We start from the raw sequence: 16,501 nt of genomic DNA, 5'->3' as shown, positions 1-16,501 counted from the left end.
TATAACTAGAAAAAATAGTGAAAGTATGAAAAGCCCTTGAACATCAATTAAAGTAATTTTACTTCTAAGAATAAATGAGTTATTTTATTGTACTTTTAAAAAATAAAAATATATAAAAAAACCCTCATCACTTAAATAGTTTTTTTTCTTTTAAGATATATTTAGTTATTTTATTATGCTTTAAAAATATTAAAAGATCTAAATGTCATTGATTAATCTAAAAATAATTAATAAAATTTATGAAAAAACTATATTATCTCAATAGATCGTCAAATGATTTTGTTTGAAAATAACAAATTAATCATTTTATTGACTCAATTCATAGGACAGTGAGTATACTATGAAACCTTGATGCGCATTAATTATAATATGATTCTAACATGTCATCCGTTGCCTTAATGAAAAATAAAAACCAGGCAAGGGGTTTGGCTTGACTATTTTCTTTGGTTTTTTACCTATATAAAAAAAATATTCAAGATTCATTTTACTCTTTGATTTTGACATGATTCTTAAAAATTATTATTATATTTTATTTGAAATTTAATATTTTTTTTAATTATTATACATCTAAAATAAAAATTATTATATTAATAATAAATTGTTTATGAAAATTCAATTCAAAATATTTTTTTATTTTTAAAATTTTTAATATAATTTTATCACATTTATGATTTTTTAAACTTTCAATCGCATATAAAATATGGATATATTATTTTAATAATTTTTAACTTACTTCAACAATTATAATTTTATTTAAAGAGAATTCATGATTCCAATTAAAAATATAGAGTTTGCTAAAATAAACAAAATATATTTTAATAAAATAATTTATCTTGAAAAATAAAATTTAAAATAGTTGTATTGACAGGTTTAAGAATATTGTCTAACAATTTCATAAAGACTAAATATATTTTCTTTTTATAGATTTACAAAATTTTTGATCCACCAGTTATGTAGTGCGAATCTATAAACTAAATAAGACACAAATTGAGACAAAAATAAAGATACAAACAATCAAATAAAAAGAAAAAGAAAGGTACTTTGACATAAATACGGACTCTGAATCTTTAATTACCTCTGTGAATAATCACCGACGTAGACTTCCCGAGGGCACTGCCGTCATTAAGAACCTCAAAACGCCCTTTCAGCCCCTAACTTCTGGCTATTTCTCTCTCTCCACTGTGCACCGTTCTCTCTTTCCCCCAAAAAAATACCCCGTCCAGTGCGTGTCTCCACGCTCTCCTCCCCCTCCCCCCTCCTCCTCCTTTGTTTTCTCCGTTTTTCCCATCTACGTGTTCTGTCTTTTTTGACATCCTCTTTCTCTCTGAAAACCTAAATTAGGGTTTTAATAAAATTCGGCTTAATGGAATTGAATCTCTCCAGTTCCTTGATATGTAATTGAAATATAACAACACATAATGATTGAGAAATCCAAGAAGAACAAAAAGGGAGTAATCAGTGAAGAAGATGTTTCCACTCTCTTACAAAGGTACGAACCTTTTTCTTTTCTGTTTTTATTTTTGGGTAATTAAAATTTGGGTTTTTTTTTGTATTCAGGTATACGGCGACGACACTCCTAGCGTTGCTGCAAGAAGTGGCTCAATTTGATGGAGCGAAAATTGATTGGAATGCGTTAGTTAAAAAGACCAGCACTGGAATTTCTAATGCAAGGGAGTATCAAATGCTATGGAGACATTTAGCATATCGACACGTTTTACCTGAGAAATTCGATGATGGAGCTCACCCTCTGGTTTGCTCTGCCTCTTTGCCTGAAAAACTCAATGCAGCCTCTTCTTCTTTTTTTTCTTCTTTTATTTGGATTTGAATGTTTTTTTTTTCCAGGATGATGATGACAGTGATTTAGAATCTGAACTGGAAGCTTTTCCTAGTGTTACTAGTGAAGCTTCGACCGAGGCTGCAGCTTGTGTTAAGGTGGGCTTCTATCCCACTACGATGATGGTGATTGTTTCTATATACTATGTGTGATACAATCTGTTGTTGTTTGTTTAATCCTTGTATAAATTTCGAGTTTTGGGGATTTTATGTAAGATTTCTAGTTCAGAAACTCATTTCAAGAGTTGAATGTGTCAAAAAGAAAAAGGACGAATTAGTTTTAAATTTTCCGTTGTCAGCTACTCGCATACAGATAAAGGGTTGAAACGTGTCAAGTTAATTATAGTTTCCAAACAAATGTAATGATGTTCAAAGGGGCAAGGGCATTGTAAAAACAAGATGGTTTCCAGGAAACTACTGTGACCACATGATAGAGCTTGAGGTGGAAATTTTTTATGTTTTAATCATTTAATGGACTCCTTCTCTTTGAGATATTCCAAGAAGGCAAAACATGCTTGAATAATTTGTTTTATTTGATTCCTCTTCATTTTCTATGTCCAGTTACTTTATTGATGAGAATGGTTGTTTTGGTTAGGTATTAATAGCATCTGGTTTACCAAGTGATTCAACTCACCCAAACAACACAACAGTTGAGGCTCCCTTAACTATAAACATACCTAATGGCCGGTCGCTTAGAGCTACATCAGAAAATTCACAATCTGATGTGATGCGGGGGGTGAACATTAGAGTTCCAGTTTCTGTGCAGAAACTGTCTCTGCCTGCAGTGACATCTTGTCCTGCTTCTGAAGTATATGATGCAAATGGATCAGGTAGTGGCACATTTCCTCCAAGAAGGAAAAGGAAACCCTGGTCAGAAGCTGAGGACATGGAACTGATTGCTGCTGTGCAAAAATTGGGCGAGGGGAATTGGGCAAGCATTGTAAGAGGTGAATTCAAGGGTGATAGAACTGCTTCCCAGCTGTCTCAGGTTGTTTTCCATGCATCAAGTGCTATTAAATTATCATCCCTTCTCATTCTTTTTCATGCTTACTGTAATTAGATTCTTCAGGCTTTCATAGGTCAGTAAGAAACACATAGGGTTGATGCTTAGTCATCTAAACTCTCTTTGCTTTTGATGTTCCATTCTACCCTTGCAATATTTTGGTTTCAATTGATATGTATGATGTGGTCAAATCATTGCTTTGGAGGTTGCTTTACTTAGGTCATGGCTTGATCGTTCATGGAAATGGTTGTTGTATATCATTTCTTATTATGGACTCTAAGGGATCTAGTTGTTAACAGTTCATTTGCAATGGCACATATACTATGAGGGTAATCTCTTCAGATATTGTTGCTAGTGCTATTAACCATGGCTTGTCCACAAACACAGATGTATTCTTCATAAAAATGTTTTAAGATTATAAAACATTGAAACACATTGTTGAAAATGTAAAGAAAAATCACTGAGAATTAAAGGAGAACATGGCTAGACTTGATTAGTTCTGATAACTTGATTCTTTGCAAATACAATAAGAACTTCATATAGGATTAGCATGCATCTAAATTTCCATTTCAACATATCTAGTGCACTTCTCTGATGACTTTGGAGTTAGTTTTTTTTTTTCTTTTTTCACAAAAACCGGAGCAATTTGTTAACCATATCATCAAAATGGAAATATATTGTTGAAAATGTAAATAACATGAATAAGTGAGAATTAAGGGAGGATATAGCTAATCCTGATTAGTTTTTCTATCTTGATTTTTTGCAAAAACAATGAGGACCGAATGTAGGATTAGTATTTGCTATCTGGATTTTTCGCAAATACAATGAGGACCGCATGTAGGATTAGTATTTGCTATCTTGAATTTTTGCAAATACAATGAGGACTCCATGTAGGATTAGTATTCATCCAGAGTCCTTTCTCAACATTGGCAGTGCACTTCTATGTCTGAACAGAACCTCAAGCAATTTTTTTAGCCGTATGATCGAGATTTGGTTCCATTGGTAAACCCAGTCCTTGAACTTTCATTAAGCATTGTTATTTAATTACTGGAGAGCAATCCGTTGTCATCTAGTCCGGTCAGGATGTCTGGGTTCTCCCAGTTTTTCCCGGGTTCAAATCCCGGCAACGGATTTCTTTATTTTTTCAATAAATTCCGATCTGTTCTCATTTTTGGCCATTGTTGTTTCCTTGTCTATTGTTCTGCTATGTTCATGTGGATGTAGATTCCATGAATTGCTGGTTCCATATAGAATTTTTTTCCCTTTGCTTTTCTCCTCCTAATTACCATAGCTTATACAAGCAGAGGTGGGCCATTATTCGGAAGCGGCACGGGAACTTGAATGTGGGAACCGTTTCCAGTGCCCCTCAACTCTCTGAGACACAGCGTGCAGCACGCGATGCAGTGAAAATGGCCCTCGATCCTCATCCAGCAGCCAAAAGTTTAATTGCAAGTTCTGGTAAATTATCCTTTCCATCTCATACTGTTTTTAAATTATTTAGGTGTGTTCTAGTAGACAATCTTTAAAAATGCAGTCTGAATTATGAATTTGTCTAAATGTAATAAACAGCTCAACTGCCTTTAAAGCACAATGTTAGTTTGTAGTTTGCTCTCTATGCGTGTAGCTCACATAGGTTTCAGCACTTGCGTGTGTGAGATTCTTACAATTATTCTTTTAACATGGAGCAGCTGGGGCAACTTCTACCAAAACCCCCATTAATTGTGTGCCTCCTACCATCACTGCAGAAGCTTCTCCTGCCCAACATCAATCCCAACAACGTACCATGATGACAAAATCATCTTCAATATGGCCAGTGGGACCTGCAGCAAAATCTCAAGTAATGTTGGCAAAAGCATCAGAAAAATCTATTCTGAGTTCTGATCCTGTGAGAGCTGCTGCAGTTGCTGCTGGGGCTCGCATTGCTACCCAATCAGATGCTGCTTCACTGTTAAAGGCTGCTCAGGCAAAGAATGCTGTCCATATCATGCCCACAGGCAGTTCTTCAATCAAATCATCCATGACTGGTGGTATTTCTACCCACTTAGATGTCAATCCCAATACTCGATTTATCTCCAGTGGCGTGGCAACTGCACCAACTACCACACGTCCAGCTGCAAGTGGTCCATGCCCTGGTTTGCCCAAAGCTACTTCACCACCCCCTCAGATGAAAGCTTCTTCATCAACAGCTCAGCAAACACAATCCACCCCTGTCACATCATTCAATGCGCAATCTGAACAGACTAATTCTGTTTTGGCCAAAGCCACTGTACTGCCACCTCAGATGAAAGCTTCTTCAATGACAACTCAGAATACACAATCCACCCCTATCACATCATTGAGTACGCCATCTGAACAAACTAATGCTGAAAGTTCGCCAAAGCAAGGCATTGTAACCATTAAGGATACAAAAGCTTTTGGGTCGCAAGAAGTGGCAAATGGCCAAGTTCAAAAGGATGGAGCTCATGTCTTTGTAAAGGAACCAAGTGAGCATGTTCAAGAAGTTAAAGCAGCTTTAACAAACCAAGAAGCAGAGTTGAAAAGTCAAGTAGCTGCTTTGGAGAGTTCTAATGGTTCACCAAAATTGATAATGAATGAAAGTGGCCTGGTAAATGTCACTGGCAACCAGGTCAATGGAAGTCAAAATGCAGATGATAATAAGATGACTTGTTCACCTATCAAGGAAGCTGAAAATCAATCTGCAGTTCAGGAGAATGATGAGAATCAAAGTGTAAGTGAGAGGCAAGCAGATTTGCCAAGCTCAGTAAGCAATGAATCCTGCATAAAAGTGGATAGTATAAGCAAAACAGAAGCCAGCGATGGAATGATGGACGGATAGGGTCAGAGTATTGAATGCAAAGTAGCAGAAGACACTTTACTTTTCTGTTTGGTCTCTCTATTTGTATTTTAAACGAGATAGAAATTGTGTAAATTGATTACAGTTGTGGAAAGTAATGACTTCGTCCGTCTTTTTCATGATGTAATTTCTTCATGCTCGCCTGGTTTGATAGATCATGTTGCCGTAGATGCATTTGAACACTAATGTCATTGCCAAAAAAATGAAAAATAAAAAATCAGATTCTTATAGATGAAAATTTATACAGTGTGTTTAAGAAGTAACTAGTCATATTTTATTAATTAATTTTTAAATTTATTTTAAAAAAAAAACAGATACAATTAAGAAATTTTAGATAAAGACTTTATGAGGTATGGATTTTATTTATTTATTTATTTTGTATTCGTCTGTGTTTTTTACGTGGAATTAGAGAGTAACTAATAAGAAGATATTTTTTCGCGCGTGTAAATGCGGACTTCATCTTGAGATTTCATGTTTTCTTCCCCCCCACCTGATACATAAAGACATCTCAGCCTATAAGCTGTGTAAGAACTGTTCATCTTCCCCGTACATGCTAGTTGGATTGTTGCAGCCAGAAATGCAGTGTGATCTGCATTTTCTGCAAAATCGATGTCAGAAGAAAACCTCCTGTGGTTGGAAGGCATGGCAATTGGATAAATTAAAAATCTTAATTGATAAGTTGGGGTGGATTTAGCTTCTGCTGATCCTTTTTTCACTGTCTTGATCTAGAGAAATGCAAACAATGGGCAACAATATAAGGCTGAGGTAAAGAGAGGATCCGTAGTGTTGCTTAGTAAAAATATTTTGACTAGTTACTTCAATTTTACCCAGTGGGTCAGAAAAATTAACAAGGAACTCGTAGTGTAGCTTCAAGTTCTATTTGAAGTATCTAATACTACGACAGGCAAGCCAAATGAAAAAATGAAAAACGAAAGGAAAATGGAAAAGTAACAATCCAATCTTCAGTGGTGTTGTGGGGGTTTTCCATCCTCGAACATACTATATTGTTTCTGCAGTGCAGGGCTTGCGCATGAGAAGATTGACTGCTTTTGTCCCTTGAGTTTCTTTAACTTGACACCAAACAAGAAAGAGCGCAAGGGGATTCTAGCTTTGTGTGATGAACTCCTATTTTTAGATGCTGAAATCCCGAGCTCCTCGTCCAGTTTTGTGAGTAGCCTTTCAACTTCAACCTTGAGTCCTCTCACACGATCCAGACCGGTTTGCAGCTCATCTGCAACCTTGTTGCTTTCCTGTTTCATGTTGAGAATCTCACCTTGAAACTTAGCTGCTTGATATTCACTTAGCTCAGCCTCTTCTTCTTTGGAACTTGGATTGGAAACTCTCAACAGCTCATCTTGAATATTGCATAAAGATGCATGTCTAGCATGCATTTCATCTATCATTACCGAATTGTTCTCCAGCCATAATGTTAGTTCAGTTTGTATTTCTCTCAAATGTGTGAATATTGGCCGAGTCTCTGAGATGATATATTGACTCTTATCATTTCCATCTCGCCTTGTTTTATCTCTTACTTTTGATAGCTCCACCTTTAAGTCATGGACTGAAGTTTGAAACTTTCGTATCTGATGCAACGTGGTGCTAAACCTCAACCAGAACTCCAGATTTTCCTCCAGCAGTCCATCAATATCTGAACGGATCTTTTCTTCTACAGCTGAAGGAACATGGGGTGAATTTGCACGTTTCATCTTGATCACATTGCTAACCTCTTTCGCAGAGTACCTTCTATTACCTCCAGATACAGCTAATTCACCAATTCTTCCTCTGGCTTCTACATGATGTTCGTGCTCTGAGTCAAAAACTGGCCGCGGAGGTGAACTTGGAGATGAAAGATTTGAATCCAGGAAGCTAGCTGCTTGTGTCATAAGGTCGGGAGAACCTTCTGCATGTGAGTACTTATATTTTGTCGAATCACCATCATTATTTTCATTGAGATTTTGTTGGTGAGAGCTCATTTCACGCAAAGATTGGATCTCTTCATCCCTTACGGCAAGAGCATTCTTTAATTCCCTAATCTGCAATGCCAATTCAAAGAAACCGTCCCGATTTTTCTTCTCAACGTCACCGAGCTTCTTTCTTACTTCAGTATAATTCCGGAGGACCAAAGTATACTCTTCCAGCAGAAGCTTTTCCCTGTCATCTAACCCACTCGCCAACAACTGCCTCCAGTTGGGTTGATCCTCTTCATCTATTCCCAGTTCCTCTAGCCGAGCAGCAAGATCATTTTCTTCCTCATGCAAATCTCTCTGATCATTTGTTGGGACATGATCATCAGTTATGGCAGTGAGCTTTTGGTTTGGTCCAGATTCCTCTGCTTTGATAGAACTATTGACAGCAGGAACATCATCTTTCCTCCCTTCCTTTTCCATTTCCATGGCCTTCGATACAAATGCATCATTGAAAGAAGCCAGATGTTCTTCTTGTTCTTCGACCCCCCTGCCTGCTTTGACATCAACAGCAGCTCCTGATTCTTGGATTGATTCTTCTTTCTCAACTTCCTTGTCTGGTTTCACTGTTTGTAACTTTACTGACAAATGATCAATGGCACAACTTGCTTCAGTTAAACGTGTTAGAAGGTTTTTGTTTTGATCTTTGATGTTTTCGTTGAGGCATTTCACTCTACGCAACTCCTCTTCCAACTCTCTTAGCTTGTTGCTCATTTTCTCTGAATTTTCCATCAGAGTCGCCTTATCCTCTTCTAAAGTCTTGATGTGTGTCTGGAGCTCATCTGAATCAGATTTTAGTCTGTTTACCAGAGCATCTTGAGAAGAGACTGCAGTTTCCAAATTCACAACCTTCTCAACTAGTTCATCAATTCTCTCGGCCAGTTGCATCACAGTGTGGGATGATTTTAAATCTGCTTCCAGCTCACCTTTAATCTTCTCTCGCAACAAATTCGTATCATTTGGATCTATATCTTCTGATTCAGCCTCCTGTTCATCAGCAGGCTCCAGCAGATCTGATTGGTCAGAAAGAAACTCACCTTTAAGGGCTACGTACTTCTGCTGGACTTCCTTAATCCTTCGGTTCTCTACTTTAGCCTCTTCAGCTGATAGCTCCCGTTTCTCTTGCAACTTAACCAAAGTATCCTTACATGATTTTAGAGCAGTGGCAGCCATCAAAGTTCGGGCTTCATTATCATCAATAACATTGCTGATACCAAACTCATCTTGTAAACCGCTGATTGTCACTTGCATTTCAGTTATCTGATTTTCAATTCCCCCGCACTTAGCTTGACATCGTTCAGATACGCTTTGTACAAACTCCTTCTCCGTTTGTAGTGCCAGAATTTCTTTCTGAAGCTTATCAGTTTTCTCTGCAGCCTCTTCTCGGCTAAGGCCTGAACTTGGAGGCACATTGGCTTTAGCAGAGCTAGCAGTTCTATTTAGCTGCTGCCCCTTTCTGGACAATAACATTGTTTGGCTTCTGAAATCTTTCTTTGGCATGCTGGGTACCTTTGGAATATTTGCTTTGGAGACCTTGTGTGCTTCGTTGGGATCATCAGATACGAATATTGTGGGATCACTTTCTTCAAAATCATCATCATCCATGGCAAACTGAACTTGTTCTGGGAAGACAGTGGCAATGGTGCGGTTGGCACTTTGCAGCTCTTTTGACAGATGATCGAATCTCTCTGCCAATGCTCGATATGCCCGGTAAGAGTCTTCCACATGGTTTATAAGTTCTGGCCTCCTTCTGTAGTACATCTCAGCTCTTTGAGCGAAGGTGTCCCCCGAATTTTCAATGATTTGGAGCATGTTATTAACCTTTTCCTCCATATCTGTCATATCAAAAGTGTGTTAAACTAAAAATAAAAAACAAAAGAAAGAAGAGCCATATATGTCAATATATAACAGACTTGAATATTCTTATACAACCATAGTCTAAGCTAGACATATTTGAAAATGTTATCTCTGTCATTTTCCTGGTTTCTTGCTTTTTTATAATTTTCTTCACATGTTTTGTGAAAAAAACGGAGAATTGGTAAGCAAATGCACGATTAATCTTAGACAATGTGGGATCATCGGAAGCAGAATTGATTTCGATCTCTTCGTTTGTATAATACACATAGAGTTAGTTAGTTGCCATTGAGCATGTAAAATAATCAAGAACATAACACACACACACACACACATATTCTGACTGAATGAAGCCTTTCCCTTGTGTAACCTAGCAAATCTCCAAACGGAAAACTTAAAGGAACCTGGCATGTTGTTGCGGACAATTGACCAATAAGAAGACAGGACTAGTTATGCACCAATCTAGATTCTAGATCACCGAAAGAGACCATACAGAAGACCATTAATTCTTAGAAACATATACAGATGAATAAAAGAAGACAAAAGTACCCACCTTGGAGGTTTTCTTCCAGCCATTTTGAATGTTTTGTCCTGATGTGGCTTGCCCACCACCATGAATATGCATTGCTTGCTGCTCTCTGCAGCATTGTACCTGCCTTTTCCCTCCCTCAAAATGCAAAAGAGATTCAACGCATTCAAAGAAGACGAGATTTTTGATTGCTAGTCAAAGAAGACGAGATGTCAGCTTTGTCAAAGAAGACGAGAAAGAAGATTTTGCCGATAGATAAACACAGCTTTTGCCTAGAGGGTCTCTAATGAGCAGTGGGGGAGGATATTTACGGCCAAATTTTGTGCCTTTGACAGCCTCAACATCGATAGGGACTCTTCAATGGATGCGGCCATGTTGAAGGATCTTGATTTGGCAGGTTAGTTTCCTAGAATAGGGGGGGGGGGGGGGGGGTATGTTGTTCCCTTTCTTTGATTGCTAGTTGCTTGACAGGATTTTTGCTGCTTATTTTCGTTGTTTTGTTACATGGGCAATCATGGCATGGTCTGTTAGGCTTAGAAATGGACTCTCGTCTTATTTTTTTCAAGAAGTTCGACTATTTATAAAAAGTAGTGGCTCTTCAATTTGTTAAAACTGAACAAACTGTTTGTGCTTATCTTCTTCTTCTATTTTTGGCAAAATGCCCATCTTCTTTCAATCAACCGAAAGTTGACACACACATTGCCACTCTGTTTTTCCGGTTAAAATTACGAACCGATTTCTGTTGTTTCAGCATTTACTCCAAGAATGAAAATAGAAAAACAAGCATAAATCAATTCTGTCGGCCATTAAAATAAACCTTTGGTACGGTATTGTTATGTTTTTAAAACAAAATAAGGTTAAGATATGTTTCGGTCCAAAACACGATCTCTTTCTGTAATTTACCATGTGGCACTGGCAGAGGCAGACAGACTATAGGCGTATATAGTACCACTTAGGACGTGACTTGCTGTCTGTTGCTTTTCCGGTGACGTAGAAAAACACTTCAACAAAATCGAAACTCTACCAGGAATTTACAGTGGGGAGTTAATTATAATTTACTGCCTGTAGTTTAGAAAAACAAATCAATCGGTCCCGAAAATTATATTATATATGATCTCTATATTTCTAAATATTTTTCCATTTCATGTTGTTTTGTTTTTATTATTTAAGAAATAGAAGAGGGGAGAGAGATTTGATAATAGAGGAAAGATATGTTTTTATACTAAAAGTCAGTAAATTTTTATTACTGAAGAAATTGATTGGTTTGTTATGAACTACACAGGGACTAGGTGACAATTAACACGGATAACGGGAAATGTGCCAGAAGCTATCACCGTACAAATGACGAATCCCAACAGTTTAAGAGGACACAAGTTTCGAGAGATAGCGAGAGAGGATTCGATCCCTATACAATATGTACACAATTCCTGCAATTATTTACATAGTTTTTACAGTAGAATATGAAGCATGAACCCGCTTCTGAATGCGCAGCCATATTTACATCAAAGAATTAAAAGCACGCGCAACAAAACGCTCTCTCTCTGTCGTCTCTTATTTTTTCTCGCTGAGGTATCTGCCATCACACATTAATCTCCTCAATCGTGGACAGTGACGAGGGAGGGCAGCTGCAGGGGAAAACTCCTTCACGGTCAAGAAATGATTAGAAGCCAAAAAAACCCACCACTTTCAGCATATATTAGTACTAGCTAGGATAAGAAGATCATCAGCAATCTTCTTCTACTGGCAAGCAATAAACCCGACCAGCTACACTCTTTTTTTCTTCTTTTTTTTTCTTTTTGCCTTTTTTTTTCTTTTTCTTTCAAGTCCTCCCCATATCTATGTACAATATTTTCTACGTTAAACAGAAGGATGGGTTCTGCCAGAAGACCCGGCAGTTACAGAAGTATAGCACAATGAACAGTAAAGTGAAATCATTAGCAGCACTAAATGTCAGATGTTCTGGACGGAAGAAAGCCACTGTTCCATGTATTTCTTGCTCTCTGCACATTGAAGTTAAATAAAGCTAAGAGCTCAGCATAGAGAAACAATCACATTTTAAGACAGGTTGAAAGAGAAAAAATACATTTTGCTTCCACCAACCACTTAGATGAATATATTTGCAATCAATATGACATCACAAAAGGGATTAAACAGCAAAAAGCCAATAAGCATAGATAAACAAGAAATAGGAGTGGAGTTCAGTACTCGTTGTTTCTTTTTCTTAAATTTTATCAGCTGCGCTCAAATTGTGATCATTCAATAGTTCAGCCGATGCAAATTGCAAAACATTTCTCAAAGAAAGATAAATGTAAATCTTGGGATGAGTGCCGAGATATGGCAAAACTATATGAAGGGCGGGAAGGGCAAAGCAAGGGTAGTTCAGGAGGTAGGGTTCAGAGTCTTGTTGACATGAGGCAAGTGAAAGCAGTTACAAAAATACAGTTTCCCACAAAGAATCCAATCAACAAGCATCCTGCTTCTAAAAGCTGACCAGGAACAACAATTCATAACATAAAATCCATCAAGTAGAGTAGATATCCAGATACATAATCACAGATATGTATACACACACACACACACACACACACACACACACACATACATGCAAGACGCGGAACAATTTTCCTCTTCTGAACCTTGTTGGAAAGAGGAAAAGGGAAATAGAAGGCAACTCCTAAACACCTAATAATGTAGGAGATATTTTTGTGCATTGATTATGTATGGAATTCGAACAACCATCCTTTTATGCAGTGACAAGCAACTGCTCAATTAGCTGACTACCAAAGTAACCAACTAGTAAGGGACAAAATGAAACACTAGTGTGAAATAATTCAGATTGCTGTTCAAGGCTCTCAAACCTAGAAAATATGTTAGATGTTTCTCCTTTTTAAACCTCTTAATGTCTAATAAATTATGGCTAGATTATAGCCCATGCCAAAAAGACTATTGTAAATAACTATAGCAAATTGCATTCCAATGTAGAAGTAACGGCTCTCTTAGGCAATCGCATTCTTTGTGTAACTTAGTTAAGATTGCCTGCGTACAGAAGACGTTGAATGACTTTCCTTGCCACATCACAGTAATCATTTTTTGTTTTAAATGATTTCATAATAGCCTGTTCATTTATCATTGAAAGGAGAGCTGACAAGTCAGGTAGCAGAAACAGTTCTAAAGACTTCACCATCCTTTACACCATGGTTATTGCAATACTAATGGCGTGATAATCTACCTAGTGAACTATTAATCAACACAGCATAAGGAAACCTACACTAACAGTGGATGAGGCAAATAGAAGATTTTGTAGAAGCAACCAAAATATAAAAAGAACTCTGGAAGAGCAATGGCTCTTACCATCTGGAATGTTAACAATAGCACCAAACAGATTGTTCTTTTTATCCTCAAAGGCATTATCTTGAACACGGCCATAACATGGGACCAGCACAGCAAAACTGTTGTCCGTATCATCATCACTCTGAAATTCAGGTCCATGAGGCTCTAACCACCCAATGGAATAATCCGAATCATCAGACTCTGACCCTGAAACACAGCCACCATCAGATGGCACAAGAACAACATCATATTCCCTATCAATTTTCCGCTCTTCCCGGCTGTGCCATTTTCTCTTAACCCTTCTAGAGGAGGATGCCACATTAGTCTGAACCAAAGGAAATTTCAGAGTATCCGACGATTCCCACAAATCTGAGTCAGGTCTTGCGTTTAAAGAAGACCCATTTGAAATTCTGGGTTCCTGATGCTTTCCACTCCATAACCACCATGAAAGATTGGTAAATGCCACAGCCATTAAATCAACAAAAAAATCAACCTAGCAAATTGATCACAGAAAAACTCAACAAACTGCAATTAATCCAAGGTCCGATGATTGAAGAGCGGAAATAGGCAAGACAACGAGTACTTTACCCCTGTAAAAAGGAATCAACAATAAACACAGTGTTAACACACAAAAATAGAGTAACTGATGTTGACAACCAAAAAGAAGATAGCAACCTTATATGCAGCAACAAAACCAACTAGCTTTAAATGAAACAAAAAAAAAAGAAAGAAATTGTCCTTCATGATTTCCTTATGATTTTCACTTTCATGATGAAACAACTTCGAAAAGGTTGGATTTTTTTCACATTTTTGGTTCCATCCAAAATTTAACATCAAATAAAAAAAATCAAAGAATAAGAAAAGAAAAATTATATGGCACAGGTTCGATGAACTATCACTGATAAATACAATGAATTTACATAAATTTAATGAATAAGAAAAGAAAAATTACAAGGCACGGGTTCAATGAACTGCCACTAGTCTATACAATAAATTCACATATGAAAAATAAAGAATTTAATATCAAAATAAAGAATCATCCAAAAGAAAATCTAAAATAGAAAAGGACGTAATTGTACCAAAAATAGATCTCTCCCAATCCATACAAAGCGAGCAGAAAACAGATTTCTCAAGCTCACCAGATGCACGTGAACTCAATATTATTACTAAATAAATAAGAAATTTGAAAAATCAAAATATTCACTTTCTTTCGCGTTCTTGGCTGAATCAATCTCAGGATCAAGAAACCAACCAATTGCTAAAAGAAGGCTATAGGTTCAAAAAATCAAGATCAGATTACAAGCGTAATGTAATGCGGATACCTTAAAAACAAGGAGTTGTGATTGTGTTTCGAGCTTGTACCCGAACAGATGAATGAGAAACCCTAGTTTCGATAGATTTGTCTCCTCTTTTTTAGATTAAGAGAAAGAACAAAAAAATTAAAGAAAGAAGAGAATGAGAGATTTGAGTTTTGGTTCTAATTGGAACAACTTACAAAACAAAACTAACTTGATTTGTTGTTCTCTGGAACCGGGTTTACTATATCACATGAGCTTTGTCTTAAACGTGTGAACATCGGGGCTTTTAGTTGGACCACCTATACAATTAAGATTTGTAAATAGTAATTGAGTGATGGGTATTATGATATATATATATATATATATATATGTAAGTAACCTAGCTGAGATTCTATAGGAATTAACAAAAAATAATAAATAAATCTTGGAACACAAAAATAATTTTTTGATGGAGAATAAAAATATTGTTGAAGGAAAAACGAGGAGGAGGATAAACGATGATTAGGTGAGGGGAGGTTGAGTGTTAGTGTGGATACGGGTGCAGGAGAGCAGGGCTGATTAATTGGTCTGGTCAGCATTGTGGTGCTGGTGGGGGTGGCTGCCGGGAAGGGAGGCTAGAGGAAAGGTAAAGGAAATAAGCAATGACGTGGCATGGGAAATGACCATGGATTTGCGTGTCTTTGTGGCTCAAGTAACCGGTGTGTGCTAGAAAGTAGAAACTGTAGCTGTGGCTGTACAATACAAATATAATAAATGGTCATCAATCAAGCCCCGGCCAGCTAGCAGATTGGCTAAAATTTCATTAAAAAAAATATATATTAATTTTTTTTTATTTTTTTGATATATTAATTTATAAAAAAATAAAAAAATAATTATTTTAATATATTTAAGTAAAAAATCAACTTCTAATTCGTGAGTAGTTAATTAAAGAATAAACTATATGCCTTGTAAGTTTTAAATTGCACATGGACTCCTTGAAAGTTTGGATTCTAATGGTTGGACGGAAGAATTTAAGGCCAAATCTTTGTGGTTTCTTTTTTCTTTCTGTCCCTAGCAGTGTGGGGGTGCTTGATGAAATTCATAGTGTAATTTCTTTATTTACTCATCATTAGCAGTTAGCACCACTCAGTGACTCAGTCAATTAAAGCTGTGGAGGACCTTCTTCCTTTCTTTTGCAGTCTTGGAGGATTTATATTTTTGTGTTTTTTTATTTAAAAATATATTTTTAATATAGCACAAAACAAATTTGAAGACATTTAAGAAAACTAATTTAAAACTGTAAAAAAAATAAAAATATTTAAAAACCTGGTTGGACGATGCAACAAAAGCAAAAAGATGGTACAGAAAAGGTATCAATAATGCGCAACTCTACATGTTCTCATATTTCCTTGGTTTTTCCTAGCCGCTAAAGCAAGATCATGATGGCCATGGGCTTCAAAAGGGTATCAAGTGTAGCTATCCTCATATAGTTCATCCACAACCCTGAAGATAAGGGAAAAACCCACGTATGGTGGTCTCTCCTCCTTCAACCAGCTGCAAGGGGGAGGTCCACAGATTCTCTCGCCGGAACCACATGTTCTTGTGATCATGACTTGTTTCCATTCACCCTCTTGGTTTAATCAACCTGAGAAGGACTTGCATGCTATATCATCAACCAACAACTGGCACACATGGCGGTTTGTCGTCGTGACAACGACCATGCAATTTCCAGAAGCTAGTCACTGATCATCTTATTATGCTACGATTTTTTCGTGCTGCATTTGCAAAACATACACAGTAGGCAGAGAGCATCTGTATCCATCTCTAATCAGCCTGGAGGAGGGCCTACCAACTACC

General features: G+C 36.9%; 3 protein-coding genes and 1 long non-coding RNA gene across 5 annotated transcripts; 2 read left to right on the top strand and 2 right to left on the bottom strand.

Annotated features, from left to right (window-relative positions):
• The first annotated feature begins 1,109 nt into the window (after positions 1–1,109).
• Positions 1,110–5,812, top strand: LOC133692108 (uncharacterized protein PB18E9.04c-like). 2 transcript variants are annotated; one of them, XM_062112813.1, is made up of 6 exons: positions 1,110–1,489; positions 1,558–1,750; positions 1,843–1,932; positions 2,429–2,821; positions 4,141–4,294; positions 4,582–5,812. In XM_062112813.1, exons 1-6 carry the CDS (start codon positions 1,419–1,421, stop codon positions 5,670–5,672), a joined length of 1,992 nt encoding a protein of 663 aa, XP_061968797.1. In that variant the 5' UTR covers positions 1,110–1,418; the 3' UTR covers positions 5,673–5,812. The 2 variants fall into 2 exon arrangements, with proteins under 2 accessions (XP_061968797.1, XP_061968796.1); XM_062112812.1 differs by having other exon boundaries at positions 1,112–1,489; positions 4,525–5,812.
• Positions 5,813–6,476: 664 nt separating this feature from the next.
• On the bottom strand, positions 6,477–10,640 carry LOC133692232 (protein NETWORKED 2A). Its single transcript, XM_062113019.1, has 2 exons — positions 10,062–10,640; positions 6,477–9,489 (listed from the first exon to the last, which is right to left on the bottom strand). Exons 1-2 carry the CDS (start codon positions 10,153–10,155, stop codon positions 6,653–6,655), a joined length of 2,931 nt encoding a protein of 976 aa, XP_061969003.1. The 5' UTR covers positions 10,156–10,640; the 3' UTR covers positions 6,477–6,652.
• On the top strand, positions 9,615–12,011 carry LOC133692234 (uncharacterized). Its single transcript, XR_009841844.1, has 2 exons — positions 9,615–10,434; positions 11,320–12,011. It is a non-coding gene; the product is annotated as an uncharacterized LOC133692234 (long non-coding RNA).
• On the bottom strand, positions 11,412–14,960 carry LOC133692233 (uncharacterized). The gene is made up of 3 exons (XM_062113020.1): positions 14,690–14,960; positions 13,389–13,957; positions 11,412–12,037 (listed from the first exon to the last, which is right to left on the bottom strand). The coding sequence occupies exons 2-3, from the start codon at positions 13,837–13,839 to the stop codon at positions 11,988–11,990; spliced, it is 501 nt and encodes a 166-aa protein (XP_061969004.1). The 5' UTR covers positions 13,840–13,957; positions 14,690–14,960; the 3' UTR covers positions 11,412–11,987.
• Positions 14,961–16,501: the final 1,541 nt, after the last annotated feature.

The sequence above is a fragment of the Populus nigra genome, chromosome 4, assembly GCF_951802175.1.
Source record: "Populus nigra chromosome 4, ddPopNigr1.1, whole genome shotgun sequence".
Lineage (NCBI taxonomy): Eukaryota > Viridiplantae > Streptophyta > Magnoliopsida > Malpighiales > Salicaceae > Populus > Populus nigra.
This window is presented reverse-complemented; position numbering and strand designations above follow the sequence as displayed.